Genomic DNA, 27,931 nt, shown 5'->3' with positions numbered 1-27,931 from the left:
CAGTCTGGTATGAAATAGTCAATTACAGGCAAGAATGGGAGGCTGTAAGAACATAGAGGAGCATCTCACCCCATCTTGGAGACTGTGAGGCGCAGGGAACGTTTCTACGTGAAGATAAAAATAAAAATAGAAGAGTGTGTTGATATGAAAGGAAAGAAATGGAAGCCTTCCCAGTGGAGGAACAGCAAACTCAGCAGTGCAGGCAGCCCACAGTGCGTTTGAGGGAACCTCAGCTTGGAAAATAACAAGAGAAAAGCTGGACCTTGGGGAGAGATGACGGTGGGTAGGTCATGCAAGGTTTTTCCAAGTAGCCTGAAGGGTTTCAGCTGTGATATAAGCAGACGTAGCCACCGAATGGACGCACTGGTCAAACTGGTTCCCACCACACGCCGCAGGACACCCTTAAGTTTTCCTCTTTCTGTAACCCACCTTTTTGTAGGGCCCTCTCTTCTTCTCCAGTATCACCCTCCCTAAGTTTCAAGGTCTTGTTCCAACGCCACCTCTTTCTCCAGGAAGCCTCTGCAACCTGTACCTGGAAGGGATGACTTACTCTGGGTAGAATGGGTGTGGGTGTCCGTGGACGTGCAGAGTAACGTAATGGTTAGGAGTCTCTGGAACCAGCCTGCCCCAGTGCCAAGCCTGCTTCTATCACTTATTCTCTACACTTTCATTTCCTTATCTGTCAGGTGGGAACAGAAACATTTCTACCCCAAAAGGTCATCTCGGGATGGAATAATTTCATTGATACATTTCACTCACTCAGAAGAGTGACTGGCACAAAGCCAGCGTTTAATCAGTGTTAGCCTTTGTTACATGTGATGGCCCCCAGGCACGCCCAGCTTGGGCTCAGTCAACTTTGGACTCATCAGAGGGTGTCCTCCCCGTATAGACAGTCACCTCTCATTACCTTATATCTTGCCTCAGACAAACACAGGTTGGTCAACACAACCTAAAGATACACTTTCCTTTCACAGGCAACCGTGAGAAAGAAGCTTAAAACATGATTTGGAAGAACTCGATCCTCTTCCTAGCTCCTGTGTCTTAATCCCTGGCTGACCTAGGGCAGGTGCCTTCTCGTTTCAGAACATCAGTGATCCCATCTGTGCAATGGGGATAAGCTCCTAGGAGACCTAAAAAGAGAGGGCTTGGCAGCACTTTGCAAAGTGGTGATGCAAACGTGATTTCCATCTGTCAGTCTGCAAGCCACAGGGCACACCTCCCCATCCTCACTTTCACTTCCGGAAGACACACACTCCCAGACTGGCACGCGGGCAGGCCTCCAGCAGCCCAGGGAGCAGGTATGTTTTCATTGGCTCCACCCACTGACTTGATGAATTCTTTTTCTCCTCCTCCAGGGACTTTCCTAACTTCCTTTTGTAGATGAAGGAAGGAGCACATGAGCACTGTATATAAATGTGCTTGGGAAAGCTTTCTTCTCCTTCTCTTTTTTTTCTTAAACCAAACTTGGTTTCTGTTGTAGGCGGTGCATTCCCTAGCAGGGTGGGGTGGGGCCAAGTGTGTTGTGGAAAGGGGAGGAGGGGGGCGGGCAAGGGGAGGAGTAGGCAGTGATTAATTCATCCTCTGTGAGAGCTGGGCTTCTATTTAATGGGGGGTCTCTCTGCCCAGAAGGAGCTGGAGGCAGCTCTAGGAGCGCAGGAGCATGGCAGAGGCTCTGAGGCCAGGCTTCGGGGAAACAGCCGGCGTGGAAATGCTGCCGGAGGATGGCGGCTGCAGGCCCAAGGCCAGGACTGGGCTGGCGTCCAGGAGGAGCAGCGCCCACTGGCCTCTGACCTGCTGCCTGCTGTCGATCCCCATCCTGGCCGCACTCACCACCTACCTGCTTGTCGGCCAGCTCCGGGCCCAAGGAGAGGCCTGTGAGCGCCAGGTAAGCGAGACTCCTCGGTGACCTGGGGGGCCACAGACATCCGGAGGCCACCTGGCCACTACCGCAGCTATGGACAGAGGTCCGTGAGCCATCACAGTGCTTGCTTCCAAATGCAGGGGAGAGGTAGAGTGTGCGGGGTGGAGAAGGCCAAACTGGTTTTTATCCTTAACATTTCCAGGGTGTGAACTGTGCCTTTGGATGTTTATTTTGGAAAGAACTTCAAGCCACATATTTAGATACTTATAATGTCCTGATAATTTGGGAATATTCCTTTTCTTTAAAAAAAGCTAAATTATGGGGGGGGGGAGTGCAAACTAATACACTAATACATAGTTGTCGAAAAAAGATAGAATATAAGGATAAGGGGAAAAAGATAATTATCACTACCCATAATGCATGGAGGTGACTACGATTAACATTCTGGGGTATATAACTGCATATTTTTCAATAAGATGGGATTATTTTGAGTCTCCTAATATATTGTGATTTTATTTATTGTTAGTAAATTCACAGCAGCATGATGACATAGATGGTTGTATTATATTGCTGTATATGTCTGTGCTATAATTTATTTATTTAATCAACCCCCTTTCTTGGGTTTGGAAATATTCTTTATCAAAGCTCAAAAGAGAACCTCCTACCTGATTATTTATTTCTCTGGTCTTGGTCGGGGTGGGGTGTCAGGGAGGTTAGTCAAAGAAAGAATATTGGGTCTAAGAAAACAATGATGCAATGGTTGGAAAGTGCTGGCAGGTGATAGGGGAGAACAGTTCCAGACTAGGAACTTCAGAAACCTCAAAGCCTGAAGAATGTGTCACTCAAGCAATACTCTTTTTTTTTTTTTTTTCAAGCAATACTCTTAAAAAAAAAAAAAAAAAAAAAAGCTCTCCTGCATAATCTGTGATTAAGTTATTTAACTTCAGTCCAAAGTATTAAATTCCAAGGGGAAACAGGTTTTCCGGTTGGTTTAACTGGAAACCTGTTCGCTAAGCACTACCGGTGACTTCAAGGCAGAGACACGCTGCACCAGTCACCCACCAGGGGCAGCAGAGATTGGGACCCCGAGACGGACACCAGCACCCGCGGCCACACGCCGCCCTTCAGGGAATGCAGACGCGGGCGGGGACCAGAAACGCTGCTCAGAACTCCAGGAGAGCAGGAGGGCATGGGCTCGGGTCGTGACCCCCAGGCCACCGTGACCCCCAGGCTGGTTCCTACAAAGTCAGACGGTAGAGTCCGGTCCGCATTCTGGACTCTGCCCCTCGTTAGTCAGAAAGAGCCAGGTGTTCTTGAACGAGGCACTGAGTGCTTTCAACCTGAGCTCTCCTTGGTTCTGATGGAAAACCCTGTCTCCGCCTCAAACGACTGCCCAAGGCGTGCGGATCTAAAGGTCCATCGGGTGGGATGTGTGGTCCCACGGGGGCCGGTGACGTACCCAGTCGGGAAGAGAGTCGAGGCACAAGCTGGGACTAGACAGGAAGCCTTGTGAGTGAAGGAACCACGTGCCCGCCCTATTGTATGCACTCGAGAGATGCAGACGTTAACACTCCGTCCTGTCATTGCTAACCAATCTCCCTGGAGAGTGAACACGCGGGGACTTTTGGAGTTGTGGTTTGGTCAGGCTATACAACTTCTTGGTCAGAAGAAAGAGAAAGGGAAATGAGGTTAAGGCTGGGGAGCAGGCAGGAACTGGAGTCCTGAAAAGAAACACCAGCCCTGTTCAAAGAAGAGACTTAAATAAGATGTTTAAAGAGTTTAATTAAAAGGGGTTCAAAGAAAGGTCGGTTTGCTAAGACGCAGACGGATTAATGGGAACCGCAGGGCTGGCAGCATCCTGGTGCTACCAACGGTATAAAGTTGGTCACTGCCTCTTGACCTGAAGAGGCAAGCAGAGGGAGATGCTTTAAAAGAACCCAAGGAGACCTAACTGGTAGGAGAGGGCCTGCCTGGAGGGGCAGCAGGGAGGCAAGAGAAAGCGGGCAAGGAAAACTGACCAGAGTTTGGTACCAGCCTCTCACCCCATTGGGCAGACTCAACTGGAAGCTGTGTTCAAAACAGCCAGGGAGGCAGTCTGCCAGGAGGGCAGACTCGCCAGAACAGAGAGTGGACCCAGAGAGGCTAGCAGACAATAATCAGCTCAGAGGAGATGGAAGACAGTGGGATTCAAGAAGGAAAATCAGTTTAGCAGGACAGCTTGGGTAGACATCACGACGAAATGTCAGGGTTCTTAGCCACCCGACTCTGAACCTCAGCTCAGTAGCTTCCAGTCGTGTCCACAGGCACGAGGCTTCTTTGTGTGTGTGTTTGCCTGTTTCTCTTCCTACCAGAAAGGATTCTAATATTCGTACTCTGACAGCACTAATGAAACATGCGCAGGTGCAGTTTACATGTTGGAAATGTGGGGAGAGCTACAAGAACACGTTGAGAGGACTTGACAGCACCGGTTGTCAGAGTTCATCCAAACTTCCTGTAATTGGAGTGACCATCTGTGGTAGCTGATGGGCTTTCTCCAAAGGAAAAGCCAACTTCTACTTTCTCTATGATAGAAGGCAGTTTTGCAACTCGAAGCGAGGTGCCCACCTAAATTAGGTGCCTACCTTTGCAATGAAACTGGGAGGTGGGGGCATTATCTTTCCTGATGTTCACATTTCAGAGAGATGCCCCCAGGTCCAGGGAGGGGGCGGCAAGAAGAGACCTACGTGGTCTTTGAAAGAGTTTCTATACATTCCAAAGCAAAGAGAAAGCACTTATGGTTTTCTAACATAAATGCTCGAGGAAAGAGGAAGGGAAAGAAATTTCCCTTATTTTGAACAGGGGGAACAAAGGCTCTTATTTTTCATTTGCACTTGTCCTTATGACCCAGATGCCACAGTTAGTAAGACCTAGATCCACATCTCAAACCCAGATCTGTCTCCCTCAGAGCCTGAAACATTCCGCAAGCCCTACAGATACAAAGCCCCACTGGGATCTGCCTGAGGGGACTGCACCAGGTGCCCCTAGGGGCAAATCACCACCTTCCCCATCCTCCCCTCCACAGGCTTCCCCTCTGCGTCCCCGTCCTGGCCTCCTCCTCCTCTTCACCACCCCCACCCAGCCCCACAACACCATCTTCTGCCCACGGCCTTCAATGAGAGCCACGGAATCTGAGCTTGTTTACGGAATGATTTTTCAGGCCCAGGCAAATCAATGCTAACACGAGAAAAATTAGGAGAGGAGGGTCACCCAGACCTTCAAATACGTTCACAGGCCTGAAGAGCCCGCTGAGCAGCAGAGGATAAGCTGATGATCACACGGCAAAGACAATAATGAGGACACGCTATGAGCTACCACCTCACACGTGTAGTGCGAGCTCGCACACATGATCCCGCTGGATGTTCATCCCAACCCAGAGAGGCAGTGAGAGCCGGAACAGAGGCATTTGGCAGACGGGCAGCTTGGAGCGAGAGCAACAGCGGAGCACCCAAAGTCACAGTCTAGGGGACAGAGCAAAGTCTCCAGAGTCGGCAAATCCAGGGCCTTGGTTTCTCTGTGACCTCCCCTCCTCCACCACTCCATCCACAATCAAGCTTTCAGCCAGCAAAAGCACTTTCCATTTTCCCCTTTGCGTGGATGAGAGAGGGTGTCACCCTTGTATACTGGAGAGTTGAGGAGCATAGGGAATAGGAGAATTCTGCAAAATGAGAGATCCTGTAAAGAGGAGCCTGACCCTGACTCTCCCCATGGGAGCCACAGTGATTCTTGGGAACCTTTGCACTGCATTGTGTCACAGCCCCACCACGGTGGCTTCATCTTCTACCCCTCACCCTTCTTTCTTGCCTCTGGCTCCTCAGCCCCTCTGACTTCCCTAGGTCCCCTCAGGGCTCTAGTGCTCTGCCCTGCTCCAGGTCCTCACGTGGCCGCTTCCCCCTGTGCGGGTTGCACTAAGGGACTTCCTCATTCCACCCATGTAACACCCATAGGAGGCCAGCATCCTTGAGGATCTTTTCTAGTCTGCCTTAGAAGAGAGCTGAGGCTTGAGAAGAGGAGGCTCAAAAGGGCTTGAAAGGAAGAGAGTGAGCAATGGGCAGAAGCTCCCCAAGTTTCAACTTTCCCATCATACCCACCCCACAGAAGAGCCCTGAGGAGTCTAAGGACACTCCATAAAGCCCCTCGAAAGTCCTTGGCAATCTAGGCACTGCTGGGTGTTTGTCCCTTCCTTTCCCTTAGTAGAAGAGCTCTTCACAGAGATTTACAGAAATTAAAAGATGGAAATGCCCTTAGTCCAAGGGTCAACAGCTATGACCCATGGGCCAAATCTCACCCACTGTGTTTGGTGGAAACACAACCACACCCATTCGCTTACACAGTGAACATGCTCACACTGGACGCATTACACACTGGGCATTTTCATACTAACAGCAGAGTTAAGTATCTGTGACAGGCTCTGTGGTCTGCAGAGTTAATATTTACTATGCGGCCCTTTCCAGGAAGTGTTTGCTGATCCTTGATCTAGCCAAATGTCCTCGTTTTACAGTTCAGGAAACCAAGAATCAGAGAAGAGAAGGAAAAGTCCAGGGTCACAGAGCAGGTCAGGGGCAGGCCTAGAATTAGATCCTATGTTTGTGTTTGCTTGACCTCACTCTACCAGAAAGCAGGACCAATTCCTTTCTTTCTGGGTCCCTAGACTAGACTGGGAAAGCAACAGCAACTTGTGAGTAGTCTTCCAGGTTTCTTGTAGCAGCAACAAAAACGGTTACCAGCACTGTTAAAAAAAGAAAATACTTTAAACTGGACTCTACCTTCAGGGAATGTGTTAGGAAAGATTCAATGTGACAAACATATTATCCAGTAAGTTGTAGAGAAGAAACGAAAATTAGATTTGAGAAGGTTGGGCTAACTGCCTTCAGATGAAGTGATCATAAATATAACATCAATTAAATATATATCATGGTCCTTTCATGCAATGGGAAACTAAAATGAAGCATCTGTGTATGAAAGGGTGGGAATTTCTTGAAGACATATGTTAGGTGAAAAAAACCAAAGTACATAACAGCATATAGAATGTGAAATACTTCATTTTCTGAAAAAATAATGCATATTAATATATATGCATGTGTCTATAAATGCATAGACTATCTCAAGGAAGAGGATCAAACAGACTGATAACTCTGTTAGTATCCAAGTGGGGAAACTGGGTGGCTGGGTAACAAAGGAAATAGGAAGATATTTTTGAGCCTATAACCTTTTGGACAAAATATATTTGTTACCTATACAGAAAAAAAAAAAAAGAAAAAGAAAATAGACACAGTGAAGCATTTGAGACTCTTGAAGAATGCCAGATAGATTTGCATTGTGGAAAAACCGTCAGTCAAAAGTTCAAACCCAATTTGAATTCTGGCTTAGCCACTTCTTAGCCATGTTACCTAATCTTCCTGGGCCTCAGCTTTTTAATGTATGAAATAGGGGTAATTAGAAATAAAACACTTAAAGCATCTGGCAGGGAGTGGAGTATTAGCAATTGTAGCAACTAGGCTTCGGGAACTTCCCTGCTCATGGAAATTACGTCACAGAGGACGATTTCAGCAGCCTTCCTGGAATCTGCCATCAGCAGTCCAGAGAGCAGGTTCTGGCACTGGAAGGCTTTTCTTGGTCTCTGATATTTGTGGGCTGTCTTCATACCTCCTTCTCCACCCCGGTCTTTCCCCCTTCACCCACACTGCAATCCATCCCTTCCCAGCTGCTCTTGAACACGGCCTGGGCGTTCTTTTGGCCTTTAGTGGCTGTCTGCATCCCCGACTCTGGCCCACGGGTACCCGGAGCCTAGGCCTTCATCTTCCCTCCAGCACACAGAGTCTGTGCTCCAGGCATAGCTGAATGCACCACACTGGCTCAGCCCGAACCTAGCCCAGATCCACAGGTCGGGCACTCAGTGCTGTGTGATGAAGTGTCAGGAATGTCACGGGAGGTGCAGCTTCTCAGGGCCGCACCACCATCAGCTTCAGTCCTTTGCTGCAGGCCCTACTTCTAGAATCATCTGCATGCACTCTCCTCACCTCTCCTTGGTCTCCTCCCATCTCAGTTCCAGCCCTTCCTGAAAATCCCTGCAAGGCTCCTGGTTCTTGTTCCCTGCACCCCTCCTTCTCCTACACATGGCCCCTGAGGCGTCTTGGTTTTCCTCCAGATCAGCAGGACCCAATAGTGATGCCAGCTCAGGCTTCAGCACAGTACACACTACAGGGAAAGCCATGGCCCCTCCAGGCCACAGCTGTGACCTTATTATAATTTATGGGCTTCCCTGGAGACTCAATGGTAAAGAACCAGCCTGCAATGTGGGAGACCTGGGTTCAATCCCTGGGTTGGGAAGATCCCATGGAGGAGCAACCCACTCCAGTATTCTTGTCTGGAGAATCCCCATGGACAGAGGTATCTGGTGGGCTACAGTCCTTGGGGTCACAAAGAGTCGGACATGACTGGGCAACTAAGCACATTATAATTTATTATATACCAGACTCCATTCTAAGCTTTTTCATATTTAGGGTTTTGAGACAAGCACATGAGGGATCCGGCATATAACGCGTGCAATGAATGTCTGCTGTTGATGCTTAGTGAATCACCTCAGTGAATCCTTGAAATCATGCAATGAAGAAAGGACTGCTATTATCTCTGTTTTAGAGAAGACGAATCTGAGGCTTAGAAAATCTAAACCACACACAGAGTGATACTGGGGCCAGAACCCCTGTGCATGTTCCTTCCTCTTAACCATGATGCTAGTCTGCCTCTGAGTATAAAGCCAGCAAATTATTCACTTTCTGTGGGTAGTCAGAGAGGATTTAACAATGATACCCTAGAAAATGCCTTTCACGTAATAAGTGCTCAAAAACGCGACTTCCCTTTCTCCTCTGGGGACACCTAGTAGTCCCTAGCATACAGCAGGCACTCATAAGTGTTTCCTGGAAGGAGGGAAGAATGGAGGAGTGCACAAGGTACCTGACCTCCCAAAGCCTCAAACGCCCCACCTATCAACGAGGGAGAATAACCCACTTTCTTCATAGCGTTGTGCTGAGAATTCTGCACGAAGTCCAGAAAGCTACTGCCATATGGTAGATGCTCCACAGACATCATTTTTCTGCTGAGTCCACCTTTAAGTGTTTTATTTCACGGAAGCTGTTCCCTCTGTTGGATAAGGAAAGGATTAAGCTCCTTTGCTTGTCTAGGGGAAACACAGTTGAGAGAAATGCGCTCTGTAAACTGCAGAACACTGAGCACTCCATGGCTGCTTCTGCTGTAGCCTCGGGGAGTCTGGGCACACCTGGAGGAGAAACCCAGCCCACTCCCAAGGCCAGACCAGAGGCGAAGTGTAGAGAATCCAGAGGAGGGGAAGGCGTGCTGCAGAAATGAAAGGAAGGGAGGGCAACTGAGCAGGTATGTGAATTCCACACTTCCGCTGCAGCTCCTGGCTAGTGACTCCATGATCCACCCACTCCCTCTTATAAACATACGCATCACTCAAGGCCAGCGTCCTCTTCTAACAGCACAGGCAGCCCAGCGGCAGCAGCACCGTGGCTCTCAGAGGTCATCCCCCAGCCTGGGTGTCCTTAATGAGGCCCCGCGGCTGAAAGCAGCAACAAGCATGGGGTTTGACTGGGTGAGGTTATATCCCAATCCGTCAAGTCCTGTAGTAGACTCAGAAAGGGCGGGAGTCTAGAAGCAAACTGTGGACTAAGGAGGCCTCTCCGGTTGGGAGAAGGAGGGAGTCGTCCAGAGCGTCAGAAGGATCCAAATGTGCCACCAGTCATAAAGAGGCCCAAGGGTGGCTTCTGTTTACCACTGCAGTGGTGGGGATGAAGCGAAGGTATGTGGAACCAACAACACATCCCGCAAGGACTGACTGAGCCCAAACAAACAGGGGAAATGAATTGACTTTCTATTTTATGCACATGGTCTTTATTAGCCATCACAACAGTCCTGGGAGGAAACAATCAGTTTGCTTTTATCGATGAGACTGTCTCATTAAGGTTATCATGCGTGTGTGCTCAGTCACGTACAACTCTCTGAGACCCTATGGACTGCAGCCCACCAGGCTCCTCTGTCCATGGGATTCTCCAGGCAACAACACGGGGGAGGGTTGCCAGTTCCTCCTCCAGGGGATTTTCCCAATACAGGGACTGAACCACTTCTCCTGCATCTCCAGCATTGCAGGCAGATTCTTTACAGCTGTGACGACTAGGAAATAATACAGCTAAGATTTCCACCTTTTGTTGGACTGCAAACACCACATTCTTTGCCTTGCACCACTTGGAGTGTTGCATGTAAAGCTCCATCCAGCGCACCTTGGAGGAGGATGAAATGAAATGGCCTTGGCATCAAACATTTCCGGGTTGGGTATATCCTTGTGCAAATACCAACAGGAAATTGCAGAAGTAAAAGGCAAGGCAATAAGTATCTGTGTGTTTCTCCTAGAAGTGCTGGGAGAATGTTATGGGTCATAAAGCATTGATGCCTTTGCAACTGTGGTATTTGTGATGCTAAGAAATAGATATCTCTTCCTGTTTATAAATTTACTATGGAGTGATTACAGACTATGGGAGAAAGGCTAAGTGGGTCATTAGTTAAAATATGCTCAGGGGACATCATGTAGTCAGCTAATGTTTATGGGGCTCCTGACATGTGCCAGTCTGTACTTGGTCTAAAGATTCAGATCCCCAGCCCTCCATGAACTCTTTGCCTTTGACTTATAAAGATGATAAACAGGTGATAACCTCTCCTGAGAGCAACTGGAGTACTAGATGAGGTGAGCACAAAAGCACTTGAACAGTACCTGGCACCAAGGAGCCCTCGACTAGATCGCAGTCTCCTCCTTCCCTCCATCCTTTTTCCTTGTTGGAGGTATTACAGAATTTCCAAAATGTCTGAAGTAATAGGTCATGGTCAGTTGAGTTGCTGCTGCTGCTAAGTCACTTCGGTCATGTCCGACTTTGTGTGAACCTATGGACTGCAGCCCGCCAGGTTCCTCTGTCCATGGTGTTTTTCAGGCAAGAATACTGGTGTGGGTTGCCCTTTCCTTCTCCAGGGGATCTTCCCAACTCAGGGATCAAACCTGGGTCTCTTATGTCTTACCTGCATTGGCAGGCAGGTTCTTTACCACTCAGTTTCCCAGGTGATACAGGGGTAAACAATCTGCCTGCCAATCAGGTAAGACACAAGAAAGGCTGGTTCCATCCCTGGGCTGGGAAGATCCCCTGGAGGAGGGCATGGCAGCCCACTCCAGTACTCTTGCCTGGAGAATCCCACGGACAGAGGAGCCTGGCAGGCTACGGTCCGAGGGATAGCAAAGAATCGATCATGACTGAGCATGCACACGCTATGGAATCTATATGCACCACCCCCTCAAAAAAAAAAAAAATAAAAGCAAGAAGAAAAAAAAATTAAATGGAAGTGAAAATTCCCTGATTTATAAGAAATATCTTCCCTGGTGACCCAGATGGTAAAGTATCTTCATGCAATGCAGGAGACCCAGGATCAATCCCTGGATTGGGAAGATCCCCTGTTTGGGAAGATCCCCTGGAGGAGGAAATGGCAACCCACTCTAGTATTCTTTCCCAGAAAATCCCATAGACAGAGGAGCCTGGCAGGCTATGGTCCATGGGTTCCCAGAGAATCGAAAGTGACTGAGCAACGAATACTTTTACTTTTACCTTTATTAACTAACTTTGTAAGAACTAAAGGGGAAAAAGCATGACTTTGCTTTGCTTGGGCTAATAAATACCAAAGTAGCAAGTGTCCTTACTCTCCTAATGAACGTATATGTTAGTGGGCAGACACATTTGCATTTTCTGATTCTGATCCTGGCCAGCTTCCACAACTTTCAAGGAATATTTCTAGAGCTGTGACTATGCTCCAAGCAGAGCCTGATGAAAACAACCTTTGGAGGCCTCAGTATTAAATGATTATGGCTATCCACTTCTGTCTAATCAATTTTTTTCAGATTTAAACAAAATCTCAAAACTTTGCACGTATTCTAAGTTTTAGAATACATGCCAAGTTTTGGATTTCTAAGTTGTAAAATTATGGCTAAAGTCACTGAAACTGAATCTTCCTCCATCTTCTGCTCTCTCTTCTGCCTGTCATTCCGGTGCCTGAGCATCAGTTGGATAATCTAGTGGGAGAGCCAGGCACTGTCTGAGGTGCTAGGAATGTGGGGGTAAGCAAGCCAGCCCAAGTCTTGCTAGAGAGAGGAAAGCAATAAGCCCACAAATAAGCAACAGCACTTGAGGGAGTGATAAATGCTCTTAAGGGGAAATAAAATTTGGATCCTTGTTCTCAGTCAGTGATTTGAGAAGGCATTTAATGGGAAATAGATAAATCATATTTCTCAGGGGTGTCTTGGATTCCGTATCTATTCAGATATGTGAGCTAATGTTGCAGTAACCCACATTTCTCCAGAGCCATCATCTCCTTGCTACCCGACAATAACCAGAAGTGATAAAGAGGAGTCAGGGTTGGAAGACAGTAAGCTACTTACTGACATTTTTTCTAAGCAACCACCTTGAAAGCAGCAGGCATTGAGCCAGGACACGTGCATAAACCTTGCCTTGAAAACGTTCTGCTTCGTCCTCTCAAATCTCCTGTTTATTCATTCCTGCATCTCATCATAGTCATCTTCCTTCCAGGATAGAGTGATTATTAAGAGAAAAAGTGGGCTTTCCTGGTGTTACTGTGCATAAGAATCCTCCTGCCAATACCAGGGTCACGGGTTCAATCCCTGATGCAGGAAGACTCCATGTGTCACGGGAGCAGCTAAGTCCATGGGCCACAAGCACTGAGCATGCGCTCTAGAGCCCGTGAGCTGCAGCGACTGAGCCCGTGTGCCCTAGAGCCTGTGCTCCTCAGCAAGAGAGCCACCGCAGTGAGAGGCCCCCGCCTGCCACACTAGAGAAAGCCTGCGTGCAGCAACGGAGACGCAGGACAGCCAGGAACAAAAATAGGTAAATCACTTTTTTAGAGAAAGAGAGAGGAACAGCAATGGGAGGCCTCAGCTGCTGTTCTTGGAAAGAGAGTTCCAGCTGATGTTCTTCTTGGAGATTCTTAGAATGCTTTGTTCTTCAAACCTCCAACTGGCAGGCACTGTCACAGCCTCCAGATGTTTGGTAGTGTGCTGGGTGGGCCACTTCAAGCCCACACACATCCGTCCATATATGAAAATAAAATGTGTGCCCAAGATACAGAAATCCAACAGAGCAAATAGGAAAATATGTTCACTCCCAAATTCGTGCCGAAGACAATCGGACTCTGAGCCAAAGGAAATGCTCCAGACTCTTAGCTGAGAGTCTGATTAGACAAAAATAAGCAGGATGTTCACAAAGATCTCTCAGCAGAGAACTAAATGAAGTAGAAGGCCAACCAGGGAAGGTACCGTTTCCTACACTAGGGGATGCAACCAGGCTACCCAGTTCTCTCTGAAAACTCACCTTCGGTTTTCTACCTTGCCAAAGGATCAAGTCCTTTATCAGCTCTGTCAATAACAAGTAAGGAAGCAGGCTACAGAGTAAGCTCATTTCTAGGCTGCTTCCCTACCTCCCAAGCTCATCAAAGTTATTCATGCTGGATAAGTCATCATGTTGATTGGGTTTAAGTGTTCAAAGATGATTGTGCTCATGACGCTATGCTAAAAGCATATAATGTGTTCATCTGGCAGCAGAAACCCCAGTTTCCCAACTGCTCCCATGCTCCATTGAGCCTCTTCACTCTTGCACAAGCTTCTGGTCTTGTCTAAAATGGTCATTATCTTTATTACCCGGCTAATACCTGCGGTAATTCCCCCTGATTCCCCCACTTCTGGGCCAAGTTCCTATTTTCTGGACTCTGTGTTTCCCCCACTTCCACAGTGCATGGAACCTCTAGCCCTTATCCATCCACCTCAGCAGATGAGGAACTTGCCCAGAAGTTAGAAGGAATAATGGCTGAGGACTTAGGATTCTGCAGTCAGCTGGCCTAGGCTAAAGCCCTGCTCCTCCACTTTCCAGATATAAGACACTGGGCAAACTTCTCGGTGTCCCTAGGCCTACTTTTCATTACGAGGATATAAACAGCACCCACTTCAGACTCGGCGCCAGCAGCAAGGAGGTAACACATATAAAGGGCTTAGCACAGTGCCAGCACTCAGTGAGTAGCCAAGGCTGCATTTCCTGCCTTCTCCAGGGCTCTGGAATCATTCACTGCATTGCCTCTCATGACTAGAGTAGAGAGAATTTGCTGCTGCTCTTACTCCATTACTTCAGTCGTGTCCGACTCTTTGCGACCCCATGGACTGTAGCCCCACCAGGCTCCTCTGTCATGGGATTCTCCAGGCAAGAATACTGGAGTGGGTTTCCATGCCCTCCTCCAGGGGATCTTCCTGATGCAGGGGTCAATCCTGTGTCTCATATGTCTCTTGCACTGCAGGCAGATTCTTCTCTGCTGAGCCACCAGAGAAGCCAAAGAGAACATGGAAAGAGATAAATAGAGGATAACAAGACTGGGATGGCAGCTGGGACTTTAATTCCAACATAAGTATTTAGAGCTGTGGCTGAAAGGTTATAGGTGGCGCTGAAGGCTTAGGAACAGAGTTGTGTTTCAAAGTGAAGCTTTAGAAAAAGCCCTTGGAAGGCGGGTTAAGAGACGGGTTCAAGAAAAGAAGGAACCAGGTGGAGGAAGACCTGTTAGGAGGCTGTGGGAAGGATCCAGGAGAGCAGTGTGCTGAAACCTGGAGTGGAGGCATGAATGACAAAATTTTCAAAATAAAATAATACTTGGGTTCGTGGAAGAACAAAGAAGCAAATTTCAGGCTTGGTAACTGAAGAGAAGCAGTAGCGGTGCCATCAACAGAAGTAGGAAGTGGAGGAAAGGGTGCTGGAAAGGGAGAAAGTCATTACACAATTCGGGGCGGGGGCGGTTCTAGTAGAAGTTAGGCAACGTGTCTTGGGAGTAACACAAGCCTGGTGGTCTGGGCTCTGACAAAATCACTGCTATCACAGAACTGCTCAGACCTAGACCCACCGACAACGCAGTTACATCCATAAGAGCACATAGGCATATGCAGAGAATCCGTACATACAATATGTGCAGACACACAGATGCAAAAACACACTTACACCCTCTCCCGCTGAGCAGATTGTCTTCTCGCTTACACACAGTTTCTCATTCACAAGCACACACACACATACACACACGAATTTTAAAATGTAGAATTAATCAAGTGTTCATGGTGACACTATGATTAGTGGTCACGTGGACTATGCAGTTACAAGAACCAAATCAGAAGACTCTGAGTTGAGTCAAAATTGTAGCAGAGAAGAGAACACTGGATAATGTAAGACAGTGATCTTATTCCTAAACTAAGAACTTAGTTTCTCTCCTGAGTTCCAATGCAGGTCTTATGAGTGGCGGTTCTTCATTTCCTAGGCCTCTGCGCTGACTCATACATTTTCTTCATCTCTGACCCAGGAGTTATCTGTTGTTGGGGATGTTATTATTCCCATTTTTCTAATGAAAATGCCAAAGTTCGGAGCAGAAGTATCTTGCTCAAGATTATACTGTTAATAAATGGCGGAACCAGGATTCAAATCCAGTCTGTCTACCCCCCAAAGCAGTTACTCTTCAACTACCCTTTGCTATCTGAAATGGCTCACAACCTAGGATTGTAAGAATGAAAAAGTCTTCATATATTACAAAGCAATAAGGCAGAATTGTGGAGGGTGATGATGAGAAAGAGAGTATAGTCATTTCTTTTTCAGTCTCATTTTTGGCAATAGTTCCAATTTTTAAATTGTAATGAAGAAAAGAAAATAAAGCAAGGGTGGCTATTTGTTCAAATAATAGAAGCAACGATAAGATGTCAGAGTGCCCTAGTATGGAGCAGGAAAAGCTCTCAGGACAAAATTTTAAAGCTGAGCTTCAGAGACAAGCCTCGGGGAGAGAAAGGTCATTGGGTGCAGGAAGAGGAAGGGAGAGAGCTTGGGTGCAAGACTTCCATCAACCCAGTGTTCTCATGCCCGTTTCCCTTATCTCTGCGCACCAAGGCTGGGTAGCAGCAGCATCTTCACTGTGCTCATGACACGGGCAGTGGGTCCAAAGGACCACAGATGACCTGAATCATGTCTTTCTTTCCCAACAGACTCCAAAAGAACAGGAGATTGGACCTTCACATCAGCGAGCTTGTAAGTGTGTTCATATTTTATGCCTTTTCTTGTGGGGTGCAAGAACGTTTCTTGCGGTTCTGATACGTGAGAAGTTCAGATGCAGACTCAGAGGAAAAGCGAGGCTCCGCCTCAGTCACTAGGAAGGCAGAATGGTGCCGTGGCCAAGTGTATGACCTGTGGAGTTGACAGTCTTTAAACAAATAATTTCACCTTCTTAGCCTCAGTTTACTCACCTATAAAAATGGTGATAATACTACCGACCTCCCAAAGTTAGTGTGGATTCAGTTAATTCCTGGAAAGGTATTTTTGTAATACCTAGCACATCAAATGTATACAATAATCTTTCCTTTTATCATCAATAACATCATCTTTATTACTACAGTTAGAACACACTTATCCAATATAATCATCTCTGAGAACTGACAGGGAAACAGAGGTCCATCAAGGGAAGGGGATTTGCCAAGGTCACATAGCTACAGAGCAGTCCCCAGCTAGTTTTGTTAGAACGTTCAGATGGCTCAGAGGATACAGCTGAAGGGACCATGAGGAAGGCCAACCAGCTCCCACAGAACTGACAGAAGCAAAGGAAAGGCAAGATGAGCTTTGCTGAACGCCAGCCATGCACCGGGAATCATTTTGAGCACTCATCATCCGTGGTAGGAATTGATGTGCCCACCTTAGATATGAGAAAACAGAGTTTCAGGTTGGATAACTTGGCCAAAGTCATGGGGTCAAGGTTCATTTGTGTTCAAGATTATTTCTTCTGAGGCTTCCCTGCCCCTGGGCGAAAAAAAAAAGCACCCTGAGCCAAGGGGGAGGAGAAGACTTTCTTTCCGGTTGCAGGCACCATGCAACTCCCCAAATTCAACTCCAGTCAACCTCCCACTCATACAAGTATCTCTCTCCTTTCCTCATAGACGCACCTCCTGGAGCTGATAGGGAGAAGCCAAGGGCACACCTGACAGGTAATTCTTCTGACTGTGTTTTCGAAGAGACTATGGGCCAAGGGCCTGAGATTTCTTTCAGCGTTTGCCAAAACTGAAGCGTGTAGCTGTAAACTGGAAACCACACCCCTTGGTAACAAGACTCCTCCCAGTCAAGGGTTCTCAGATCTCTTCCTCCCCGAAGGGTCCAAAGCCCCTTTGTTTCTTGGGCATTTTCTTTCAGATTCTATCAGCTCTCCTCCTTCTCTATCATTTCTCCCCTCATTCTCACACTTGGTCATTCAGAAATGACTTTCCTCAGATTCAGAGAGTCACATAATTATAAATCTAGTCAAAGATGAATGCTCCCCTGAGTTGCCAATTTATTGAGTCCATCTGTGCTCTATTCAAGATAAAGTTATTGGACATTTACATTCAGCTAGGTATTTCTAAAGAATTTTCATTGATGTGAAAAGATTAAGAGCAATGTCTTACCATCACCAGTCAGTCAGAGTCCCAGGTTTACTGTCGACATTCCTGACACCTTGTGTCTGGAGTCACACAAACTTATAAGACTCCAGAGACGAGCGCAAGACAGTGCAGAAGGGTGTGTTAGAAGCCCACTGAAATACTAGAGAGTTAGAAGAAGCATATTCTTCTGGCCTATAACAAAGTCTGCAACCCACAAAGGGATATCCCTGGGCCCACATGTGCCTGAGTCCTAAGTGAGGATGAGGACCAGGGGGATGTCAGTTGCTGTCACTCACCGCTTACCCATGAGAATGGGAGATGCTGAACGGGCTGGGCAGGAAAAACCCAGAAACCAAGTATGGAGATGCCGCTCCTTTTTCTGGTGAATGGGGGGAACGGAAATTGGGATAGGCATCTAGCCCAGTTTTCCCGAGCTTCTCATGTCTCAAGCACTGTTGTTTTCCCTGGTGGCTCAGGTGGTTAACAAATCTGCCCGCAATGCAGGAGACCTGGGCTCAGTCCCTGGGTCAGGAAGACTCCCTGGAGAAGTGAATGACAACCCACTCTAGCATTCTTGCGTGGAGAATTCCATGAACAGAGGAGCTAGGCGAGCTACGGTCCATGGGGTCTCAGAGAGTCAGACACAAGTGAGCAACTAACACTTTCAAAAACTAAACACCGTGGTAGACATTTTACATTCACGATCTCTTTCAATCTGCACATTAGCCCAGTAAGATGGGGAAACTGAGGCTCGGACAACTAAATTCACTTTCCCAAGTCACAGGATGAGGAAGAATTGAGATTTGACACTGACTCCAACTATTTCCACTACAACATACTTGCTACTCAAAAACCTGCTTGCTGCTGTGTTGACCTAGCTAATTGCATACCAATTTAACAGAACTGACTTTGTCTGGAAAATAAATGCTTTTGCTTCTAATCATCTGAAATTAAGTTTTGTTATTTTGGGTTATTTTTCCCCCCCTAATTTTTGACTGCACTCAGCATACGGGATCTTAATTCCCTGACCAGGAATGGAACCCATGTCCCCAGAAGCAGAAACGTGGTGTCTTGACCACTGGACTGCCAGGGATGTTCCAGGAGATGACTTTTTAAAATCTACTGCCTCACCCACAAAGAAGGAGCGGAGGCTCTCAGGGGGGACTGGTAACAGTGGCTCCCACAGGGTCTGCAGAGAAACAGCAGAGCGCTCCAGGGGCCACTCAGTGCGGGGCCAGGGAAGCCCACGCACACTCCAAACTTGTGTCAGAATCGCAAAAGGCGTCAGTCTTGTCAGCAACGGGAAAGACACTTTAGAAAATCCGGGAACCATGTTTTGGTCACTTAGCAGGTGAGAAGTGTGCTGAACATTTCTTTAAATATAACCTATCCCCAAACCGTGGCCAACAGTACATAACGGTTATTGCTACAGATTTCAAAAGCAGTTGTAGGGTAATAAAATGGCAACCCACTGCAGCGTTCTTGCCTGGAGAACCCCAGGGACGGGGAAGCCTGGTGGGCTGCCGTCTACAGGGTCGCACAGAGTCAGACACGACAGAAGCAACTTAGCAGCAGCAGTAGCAGCAGTGTATTAAAATGTGTTTTTATTTTTTCTGAAAAGTACCAGTTTTATTGCAGATTATCTTATTTGAAATCAATGGTTTGAATCAATGGTTTGATTCATTTTTTTCTGCTATAGACAAAACCTCAAAAGAGCATTCATTCATATGTTCTATGTAATGTTTGTGAAAATGAAACTGTTAGTTGCTCAGTTGTGTCCAACTCCTTGTAAGCCCATGGATTGTAGCCCACCAGGCTCCTCTGTCCATAGAATTCTCCAGGCAAGAATGCTGGGTGGAGTGGGTAGCCATTCCCTTCTCCAGGACATCCTCCCGACCCAGGGATCAAACCCAGGTCTTCTGAATTGCAGGCAGATACTTTACTGTCTGAGCCACCATTTTAAGTAATACAAACATAAAAACATATAAAGTACATATAAAATGAAAAAGGTTTATTTTTTAATCTGTCAAAATGAAAGACATTAGCTTATTTGGGGAAAGAGTATAAATACATATAGAAGTAACACTGTATCCAGCCATCATGAGAAAAAGGTCCACATCTCTTCCAATCATCTGCTCTTTAGAACAAGACTATGAGAGAGCTTTGTCTCCAGTTCACAGACAGGAGACTGAGTTTCAGAGAGAAGAGCCTCCATGTTATAGAGTCAGGATTAGAACAGGGCCTGGGTGGTCCAGAGTCCTGGTCTCTTTCACTCCTCAAGTCTGTGGTATTTTGGCATACATTTTGGCCCTTTTGATGTGGGAGAAGCATTTGCAAAATGTTTTGGATTTCTGGTGTTCTGCATGCTAATTTTTTATTAATTACTTCCTGTGTTTCATGTGGCTTTGGAATAGGCTTTGGAAGGGAGTGATAAGGAACACGTCTCTCTGACATCTCTCTCAGTAGCAGAGCAATTCCGAAACCAAAAGGCTAGTGAATATAATTTAGAGGATGTTCCTCACACATCATCTCTTAATCCTTTCCATTGGTATTATCTCCTTTTCCTTTTTTTTTTTTTAATGTTGTTGTTCTTTTGTTGTTTTTAAGGAATAGTACATCAAAAAACAAATCTTCTTTAATAAACACTTTACGCAAAAGGATTATTGCAAAGTGGGGAGGTCGGGGAGGGAAGAGACTATTGCAAATGGAAGGACCTCAGACCATAAAGTCTGCAAGTGTCTCAAGAGTTAAGCTGAAGGGTTTTCCTCTTATAGAGGGGAGTACACACAGCTAAAAAGAACCGTGTATGGAGAAGTGAGATGGAAGGTTGGCTTGATTAGCTCAGTGAATGCTTTATCCTGAGGCCAGCATATTTTCAGGAGGCTGGCTCAGGTTGAGGATCAGGTTGAGGGTGGACAGAATTTCAGGTGCCTGGAACAAGGAGGGTAGGAGATTTTTTTTAACCTTCATTGGTTTCCAAGATCAGAGGGCTCAGAAAAAATTCAAAATTATCAAACAGGAAAACTCAAGTCCAGAGAGGCAAAGTGATTTGCTTGAGGTCACCTGCCTAAGATGCTACTCTCTGAGCAGATGTGTACATCCATTCACACATCCTCTACTCATTCCTTCTCAAGGAGACTGTTAGCTGTTGGTTTGATCCCGTCTCTTTACTCTTTGAAAGTGATGTTAGATTCTTTTTAGCAAATTCCTTAGGTCCTGACACAAGCAATGAAACCACCCTCTTGTCTTTCCAGTTGTGAGACAGACTCCCATGCAGCCCTTGAAAAATCAGTTCCCAGCTCTGCACTGGGAACATGAACTTGGCTTGGCCTTCACCAAGAACCGGATGAATTACACCAACAAATTCCTGGTGATCCCAGAGTCGGGAGACTACTTTGTTTACTCCCAGGTGACATTCCGAGGGACCACATCCGAGTGTGGTGAAATCAGCCAAGGGAGAAGACCAAACAAGCCAGACTCCATCATTGTGGTCATCACCAAGGTAACAGACAGCTACCCCGAACCAACCCAGCTCCTAATGGGGACCAAGTCAGTGTGTGAAATAGGCAGCAACTGGTTCCAACCCATCTACCTAGGGGCCATGTTCTCCTTGAATGAAGGGGACAAGCTGATGGTGAATGTCAGCGATATATCTTTGGTGGATTATACAAAAGAAGATAAAACCTTCTTCGGAGCCTTCCTGCTATAGTGGTAAGGCAGATGTCATTGCATGGAGGTCCTCTGCTTCTTAGGTCCTAAGTTTCCTCACTCGTAATTATAACCAGGAGGCTTTGTTGGAGCATTGATAGAGACAGCAGTTCAGTTAAGAAATTTAGGGGCCAAAAATTCATGCTTTATGTACCTGACTGATGAGAATACTAATCAGAAAAAGGCAGAAGAGAGCAGACCTATTATCACAGCTGCTTGGAACAGAGGTGAGCTTCTAAACATTAAAACACTGGTCACCAAATGAATGGAACATTTCCATGCCTGGCTCCTATGCATTTGTCAAGAGAGGGCGCGGGTACTGTTCAATTTTATTATGCAGCATTTGCTTCAGTTCAGGAAACTTAAAAACAAAATCCAAAGCCCCAGAAACAGTCCAAACACTTCAGAGGCGAAATCCTTCATCAGTTCCCCCAAACACATACTTTAATGCCTTACTGAAGAAAAAGAAAAAAGAACTGGTATTTCTTATAAATGTGCCTCAAGAAAAGGAATTAACTTTCAAGCCCTCTATGCCAAGTGAGAAAAACTACCTTTCTCTTTATTATGTACCCTTGCATCAAAACAAACAACTATGAGTTCCACATGCATATTAAAAATACAACAGCACCGATTCAGCACAGTGTTCTGGAGCACCTTTTATGTGTGTGCTGAACCAAAACACGCTGTGAAGAACGAGGCAGATTCAACCCAAATGTAGATGAATTCCTGGCTGCTGGTCAAATACCACTCAACATATTTCAAGGTCTAATTCCAACTCCTAACAAATACCACCGGATACTGTTAAACATGAGATTTCTGGAGCTCTCCTCACTATGTAAGACAACCAGCTGATTAGGCCAGTCAAGAAACTTGAAGAGTTCTAGCAAACAGACCAACCATATAACAAAGTTGACTGATCCCATGGACTTAGTCCCTGGAGGGAAAATGCCAATCACCAAATCTGGAGATGTTAACTGAGATCTGCTTTGAGGTTTGACTCACTGTATATGCAGAATGTTATATGGGTACTTTGAAAATATTCAAAGGGATTTAAATGTGGAATTGGCTTATCAGCCCAGCCAAGGCATCTTTCCTGAAGAAAAGGCAGAACACTGAGAAGGTCCTTCCTGTGCTTCTATGAGTTCATATCCTCTGTGATCCTCAAATCTGTATGATTTTCCTGCATTCATATGTCAAAGGTTGGAGGGACATTCTTGTTCTCTTAGCCTCTGTTGATTTGCCTGTAAAGGAGGAATCCACCAACTTGTTTCCCAGGATCAAATGAGCTCATGGGGATCAAACAGGTTAGCTCTGAGCATTCTGTGCAGTCCGTGAGTGTGTCAGTGTGACTTGGGGAGCGGTCTCCAGCACCTTGGCCTTTGTTATAGATATTCCCTATTGTGAGAGACCTCACAGATGGGTCTGAAAGCAAACTTGGCAATGACATCACTCTTAACTAGGGCTTCCCTGGTGGCTAAGCTGATAAAGAATCCGCCTGCAATGCAGGAGATCTGGGTTTGAACCGTGGGTTGGTAATATCCCTTGGAGAGGGGAACGGCTACCCACTCCAGTGTTCTGGCCTGGAGAAGTCCATGGACTATTCCGTGGGGTCACAAAGAGTCAGAAACAACTGAGCAACTTTCACTTCACTTCACTCTTACTCTTGTTACCGCAGAGGCAGAGATGTGTATGACGGGGTTCCTGAACACGATGACTGGTGTAGCAGTACTTGATCAACATCTGCTGAGCTCTAAGTAAATAAAAATTAATTTCTAATTTCTTAGTTGAGAGGTTAAGGCTCTGAAGCCCTCAGTTTCTCTATAAACAGTCAGCAAAGGGCTCAGCAGGAGCAAAGAGCGGGGCGTGGTCCCTTCCACCTGGTTCAGAAGTGTCTTTACAAGGGAAGTGAAGCTTGAGTCCTGAAAGGAGGTGGGCGGGCAGCAGATGGCCTGGGGAAAGGGCATCTCAGTCAGAGGAATTACCCTTTACTTAAAGCAGAAAGGAAAGGTTTCTCAGTAACTACAAAACCAGCTTGATAACAGAATGTTCCCTCCACCAACTCCTAGAACAATAGCTATTTGCAATTCAGGAATGTTTTTATCAATGACTCCAGCCTGACTCCAGATCACAACTAACATCCTGTTAAGGAAATAAAATGCTCTGTCTGCATCTGCATGTGAGCACCAAGCAACCTGGGATGTGGAAAAGGATTTTCACAGAGGTGCCCAGAGTGGCCTGCTCACTTTCCCCTCCTCTGAAAAGAACACCTTACCAAGGGCCTTCAAACCTGCCCTCTGTTCCACAGGGAATCTGATGAATTTGGAAGTATATCCGAAAAATAGGAATTTCCTACTCTCCTAAAAGACTTGAGGCTTTGGAAAAATCCCCACCACATATTTGTTTTACTCTTGATTATTAAAGATTGTATTTTGCTTAAGTTTTCATTGCTGAAATGAAATGTTAACTTGTTTGTTAATGCTGAATTTGTTAAATCCTCTTTGATTTTCCTTTTACTGTTTAAGTAGGCCAAACATTGCTAGTGGGACTCAAGTCAGAACTTCTGTTTCCTTGGCATTATTATGAGTAAACGGGGTACATTCAAAGATTTAGAAGGGGAAAAGGAACATGTTTACACGCTTTGGAAAATAGTTAATTTGGGGAGAAAATGTTTTACTGGTTCTAAGTCTCTGAGAAGGCTGAACTCAAATCAATTCCACAAACATTTACTGAGTACCTACTTGCCCTGGGGATACAAAGATAAATTATTTTCTCTTTAGATGTGTTCATTCTAACTGCTTAGCGCTTCCATTATCTGTAGATCTTTTAATTTATTTTGGTTGTATTAGCTAATTAATTTGCTAGCTTTAGGCATGTGGGTATTTTCTCATTATGAAAATGGGTGCCGTTTGATGAAGGATAATCATTAACAAAATGACTTGTGCTTACTCTAAGTGGTTTTTAAAATAGCTATTCAAGGACAGTTCTCCATAAATAAAAGGGAAGAAAACAAAGATACTTTCTATGGTAAAGTCCACTAGCTAAACCACATATAGAAAAAGGTTTTTATTATTTCCTGGACTAGAGAAGATAATTCATCAACACCAATGACACTATTAGAACTTTAAGGATAACTCAGATGTTTTGAAAAACCTGTGTTTCTCAGCCAGTACAAGAACCATGATCACAATGCATGAGGTCACTGGCATTTTGACCCTGGTTTAGATCTATTTGGCAGAACAAAATTGCTTACGCTACTAAACTTCCTAAATTGCTTGGCTAAGGTACAGCAGGACATGAAAAGGTCCACTTTCACATCCTGAAAAGTGCCTGGCTCAGTTCATGCCTGAGCCCTGAGCTCCACTTCAATCAAAGCTACACCACCCCAGAGGAAACACCAGCCCTGTGATTGTCAGTGACCCCTCTGGACTGTAAACGTTCAACTAGCTCACTGCACAAGGCATGTTTGTTGCCAAGTTTCTCTGGCAGGGTATTTTCCCAAGTCCTTTCCCAGTCGTATTTTCATGATTGTGACATTGGGGATGAATTCTTTAGGACAGGACTGTTTATACGCTGCACTTTGCGAAACACATGCAGAAGTCACTTGCCTCGAGATTTCTTGCTCTCCCAGGACCCAGAGCCCCGGAAGTATTCTGCCATTTTTAGAAGAAATTTTTTAAAGGATGCACCACTATCCCGGATATTGAGAGCTACTGCATCCTGTTGGCAGCTGGGCCTGGGAAGAATTCAGTGGACTATTAACCCCTGAATGCTTCTGCTCCAACAGTGAGAGAGTGAGGGTCAGAACAGTCACATCTATGCCCTGCCCCACTCTTACAACCATATTTACAACTTTCCAAGCTCTGATACACATTTGTCCCCTGCCATCCCTTCCTCCATCAGCCCATTTTAAGAAAAAAGTACCATACCAGCCCATTCGGAACTTATTCAGGACCACACAATGAGCTAATGGCAGATCTAGAGCTGGGATACTACCTTCCTGAATCATAATCCTAGGCTCACCAATTACCCTCTGCTCTTATTAATAGTATTCCTCTTAATAACTGGAGAAGAAATTAGAGGAAGACAAGAGAAATATCAAGTATCAATGGGGTGATGTAGTAAGGGGAAGAGATTTCTTTCTTATTTCTCTAGAGGAAAGAACTATGGCTAAGAAGTTGAAGTTACAGGGTCACCATGTCTGCCTTGATATCCAAATAAACTTTCGATCCCTGAATAGAATGTTCCCAGATAGTGATTGTTTAGTCCCAGAAGATATTCAAGTGAAGGACTCATCTTAAGGCTTTTGTAGAAACCATTCCTTCATTGAGGTGAGAAGAAGAACTGAGTCAAAGGATTTCTGAGGTCTTTTCCAAATCTTTGTGGCCATTTTTAAATTGATTTATGTGTGTTCTATTTGATTATTGAGAACCTGGAAGGCCTTGTCAAGGGTTCAGGGCTTCTAGTCTAGAAGTGGTTGCCATTTCCTACTTTCTCAGAGACTGTCCAACACAAGTGACTCGGACAGCGTGATCAACAGAGCATGTCATGGGATGTTAGAGAACCGCAGTGTTTGTTTGCTCCAAGTTACATAATTTTAAGGATGAAGGAACCCAACCTCAGAAAGGTGATGTGAATGGCCCAATGCCAGGCAGTAACAAGTAGCAGTGTGAGGCTAGAAGGCATATCTCCTGACACCCAGACTAGTAATCTTTCCATGTCATCCATGACTCAGTTACTTTCTGGAGCATCTGTCACATGACAGCACTTACCTAGATGCTGGAGAGTCAAGACAACAAAGAATATGACGGGCGAGTCCCACTCTCACGTCGTGTGTGTTCAGGTGGAAGGAGACAAACTATGTTGAGTAACTAAAGAAGCGGGACTTCATCAGATGACTTTATTTGTAAAGTCATGAAATATGTAATCTCCCCCCTTTTGTTTCAGGGGTGAAAAGATTAAACAAATGTAGGTATTTATCTGGTTTTAATGATAAGCCCCATGTGCTTTGATTGATTTTATGTTTTATGTTAAAACATCATAAACCCAAGGTAAACTGCATATTGTATGCTGTTGGATGTGTTAACTAATCCCATGTCTTCTGGCACTACTGTATGTATTCAATCACTGTGAATGATATGTTGTACATGTTAAAGTATTTAATAGATGTAACTTAATAAACTGGCATTGAAAGCCACAGAATTTTAATAATTAGACCAATTCTTTTGTCAGTCTGTGCATTTATTTTTCTTTCTAGATTAAGGTCCAAAGATAATCTTTTGAAGTTTTAAAATGCATCTAGTTCTCCATGTATTTGAATCCAAAATGGAAACTGATTTTCACAGGTTATAATAAACTTTATGACAAATTGATTCTGAAGCCCAACAGATTGTACCACTTTGGTCAGATGGAGGAAAGGAAGAGAAGCATGGAATACGAGGAGTTCCTTTCATGAATGAGGAGACTCTGGTTGAGCAGCTTAAGCTCACACTCAGTTCAGTTCAGTTGCTCAGCCATGTCTGACTCTTTGCGACCCCATGAATCGCAGCACTCCAGGCCTCCCTGTCCATCACCAACTCCCGGAGTTTACTCAAACCCATGTCCATCAAGTCGGTGATGCCATCCAGCCATCTCATCCTCTGTTGTCCCTTCTCTTCCTGCCCCCAATCCCTCCCAGCATCAGGGTCTTTTCCAATGAGTCAACTCTTCGCATGAGGTGGTCAAAGTATTGGAGTTTCAGCTTCAGCGTCAGTCCTTCCAATGAACACCCAGGACTGATCTCCTTTAGGATGGACTGGTTGGATCTCCTTGCAGTCCAAGGGACTCTCAAGAGTCTTCTCCAACACCACAATCAGTGCTCAGCTTTCTTCACAGTCCAACTCTCACATCCATACATGACCACTGGAAAAACCATAGCCTTGACCAGATGGACTTTTGTTGGCAAAATAATGTCTCTGCTTTTTAATTTGTTATCTAGGTTTGTCATAACTTTCCTTCCAAGGAATAAGTATCTTTTAATTTCATGGCTGAAGTCACCATCTGCAGTGATTTTGAAGCCCCCCAAAATAAAGTCAGACACTGTTTCCACTGTCTCCCCATCTATTTCCCATGAAGTGATGGGACCAAATGCCATGATCTTAGTTTTCTGAATGTTGAGCTTTAAGCCAACTTTTTCACTCTCCTCTTTCACTTTCATCAAGAGGCTTTTTAGTTCCTCTTCACTTGCTGCCATAAGGGTGGTGTCATCTGCATATCTGAGGTTATTGATATTTCTCCCGGCAATCTTGATTCCAGCTTATGCTTCTTCCAGCCCAGCGTCCCTCATGATGTACCCTGCATATAAGTTAAATAAGCAGGGTGACAATATACAACCTTGATGTACTCCTTTCCCGATTTGGAACCAGTCTGTTGTTCCAGGTCCAGTTCTAACTGTTGCTTCCTGACCTGGATACAGGATTCTCAAGAGGTGGGTCAGGTGGTCTGGTACTCCCATCTCTTTCAGAATTTTCCACAGTTTATTGTGATCCACACAGTCAAAGGCTTTGGCATAGTCAGTAAAGCAGAAATAGATGTTTTTCTGGAACTCTCTTGCTTTATTGATGATTCAATGGATGTTGGCAATTTGATCTCTGGTTCCTCTGCTTTTTCTAAAACCAGCTTTAACATCTGGAAGTTCTTGGTTCACATATTGCTGAAGCCTGGCTTGGAGAATTTTGACTATTATTTTACTAGCATGGGAGATGAGTGCAATTGTGCAGTAGTTTGAGCATTCTTTGGCATTGCCTTTCCTT

The 27,931-nt window shown here is 45.6% G+C and overlaps 1 protein-coding gene across 1 annotated transcript; it reads left to right on the top strand.

The window, feature by feature from the left end:
* The first annotated feature begins 1,564 nt into the window (after positions 1-1,564).
* On the top strand, positions 1,565-26,354 carry TNFSF15 (TNF superfamily member 15). The gene is made up of 4 exons (XM_065946778.1): positions 1,565-1,885; positions 16,017-16,059; positions 16,959-17,006; positions 20,690-26,354. Exons 1-4 carry the CDS (start codon positions 1,661-1,663, stop codon positions 21,142-21,144), a joined length of 771 nt encoding a protein of 256 aa, XP_065802850.1. The 5' UTR covers positions 1,565-1,660; the 3' UTR covers positions 21,145-26,354.
* Positions 26,355-27,931: the final 1,577 nt, after the last annotated feature.

Source organism: Muntiacus reevesi, chromosome 10 (assembly GCF_963930625.1).
Source record: "Muntiacus reevesi chromosome 10, mMunRee1.1, whole genome shotgun sequence".
NCBI classification, from domain to species: Eukaryota; Metazoa; Chordata; class Mammalia; order Artiodactyla; family Cervidae; genus Muntiacus; species Muntiacus reevesi.
The sequence above is the reverse complement of the archived record's forward strand: the minus strand, read 5'-3'. Positions and strand labels throughout refer to the sequence as shown.

Coding starts and splice junctions, on each gene's coding strand:
- TNFSF15 (XM_065946778.1), top strand. CDS start 1,661: ATGGCAGAGGCTCTGAGGCCAGGCTTCGGGGAAACAGCCGGCGTGGAA. Junction 1,886..16,016: donor GAGAGGCCTGTGAGCGCCAG/GTAAGCGAGACT, acceptor CTTTCCCAACAG/ACTCCAAAAGAACAGGAGAT. Junction 17,007..20,689: donor GCCAAGGGCACACCTGACAG/GTAATTCTTCTG, acceptor TTGTCTTTCCAG/TTGTGAGACAGACTCCCATG.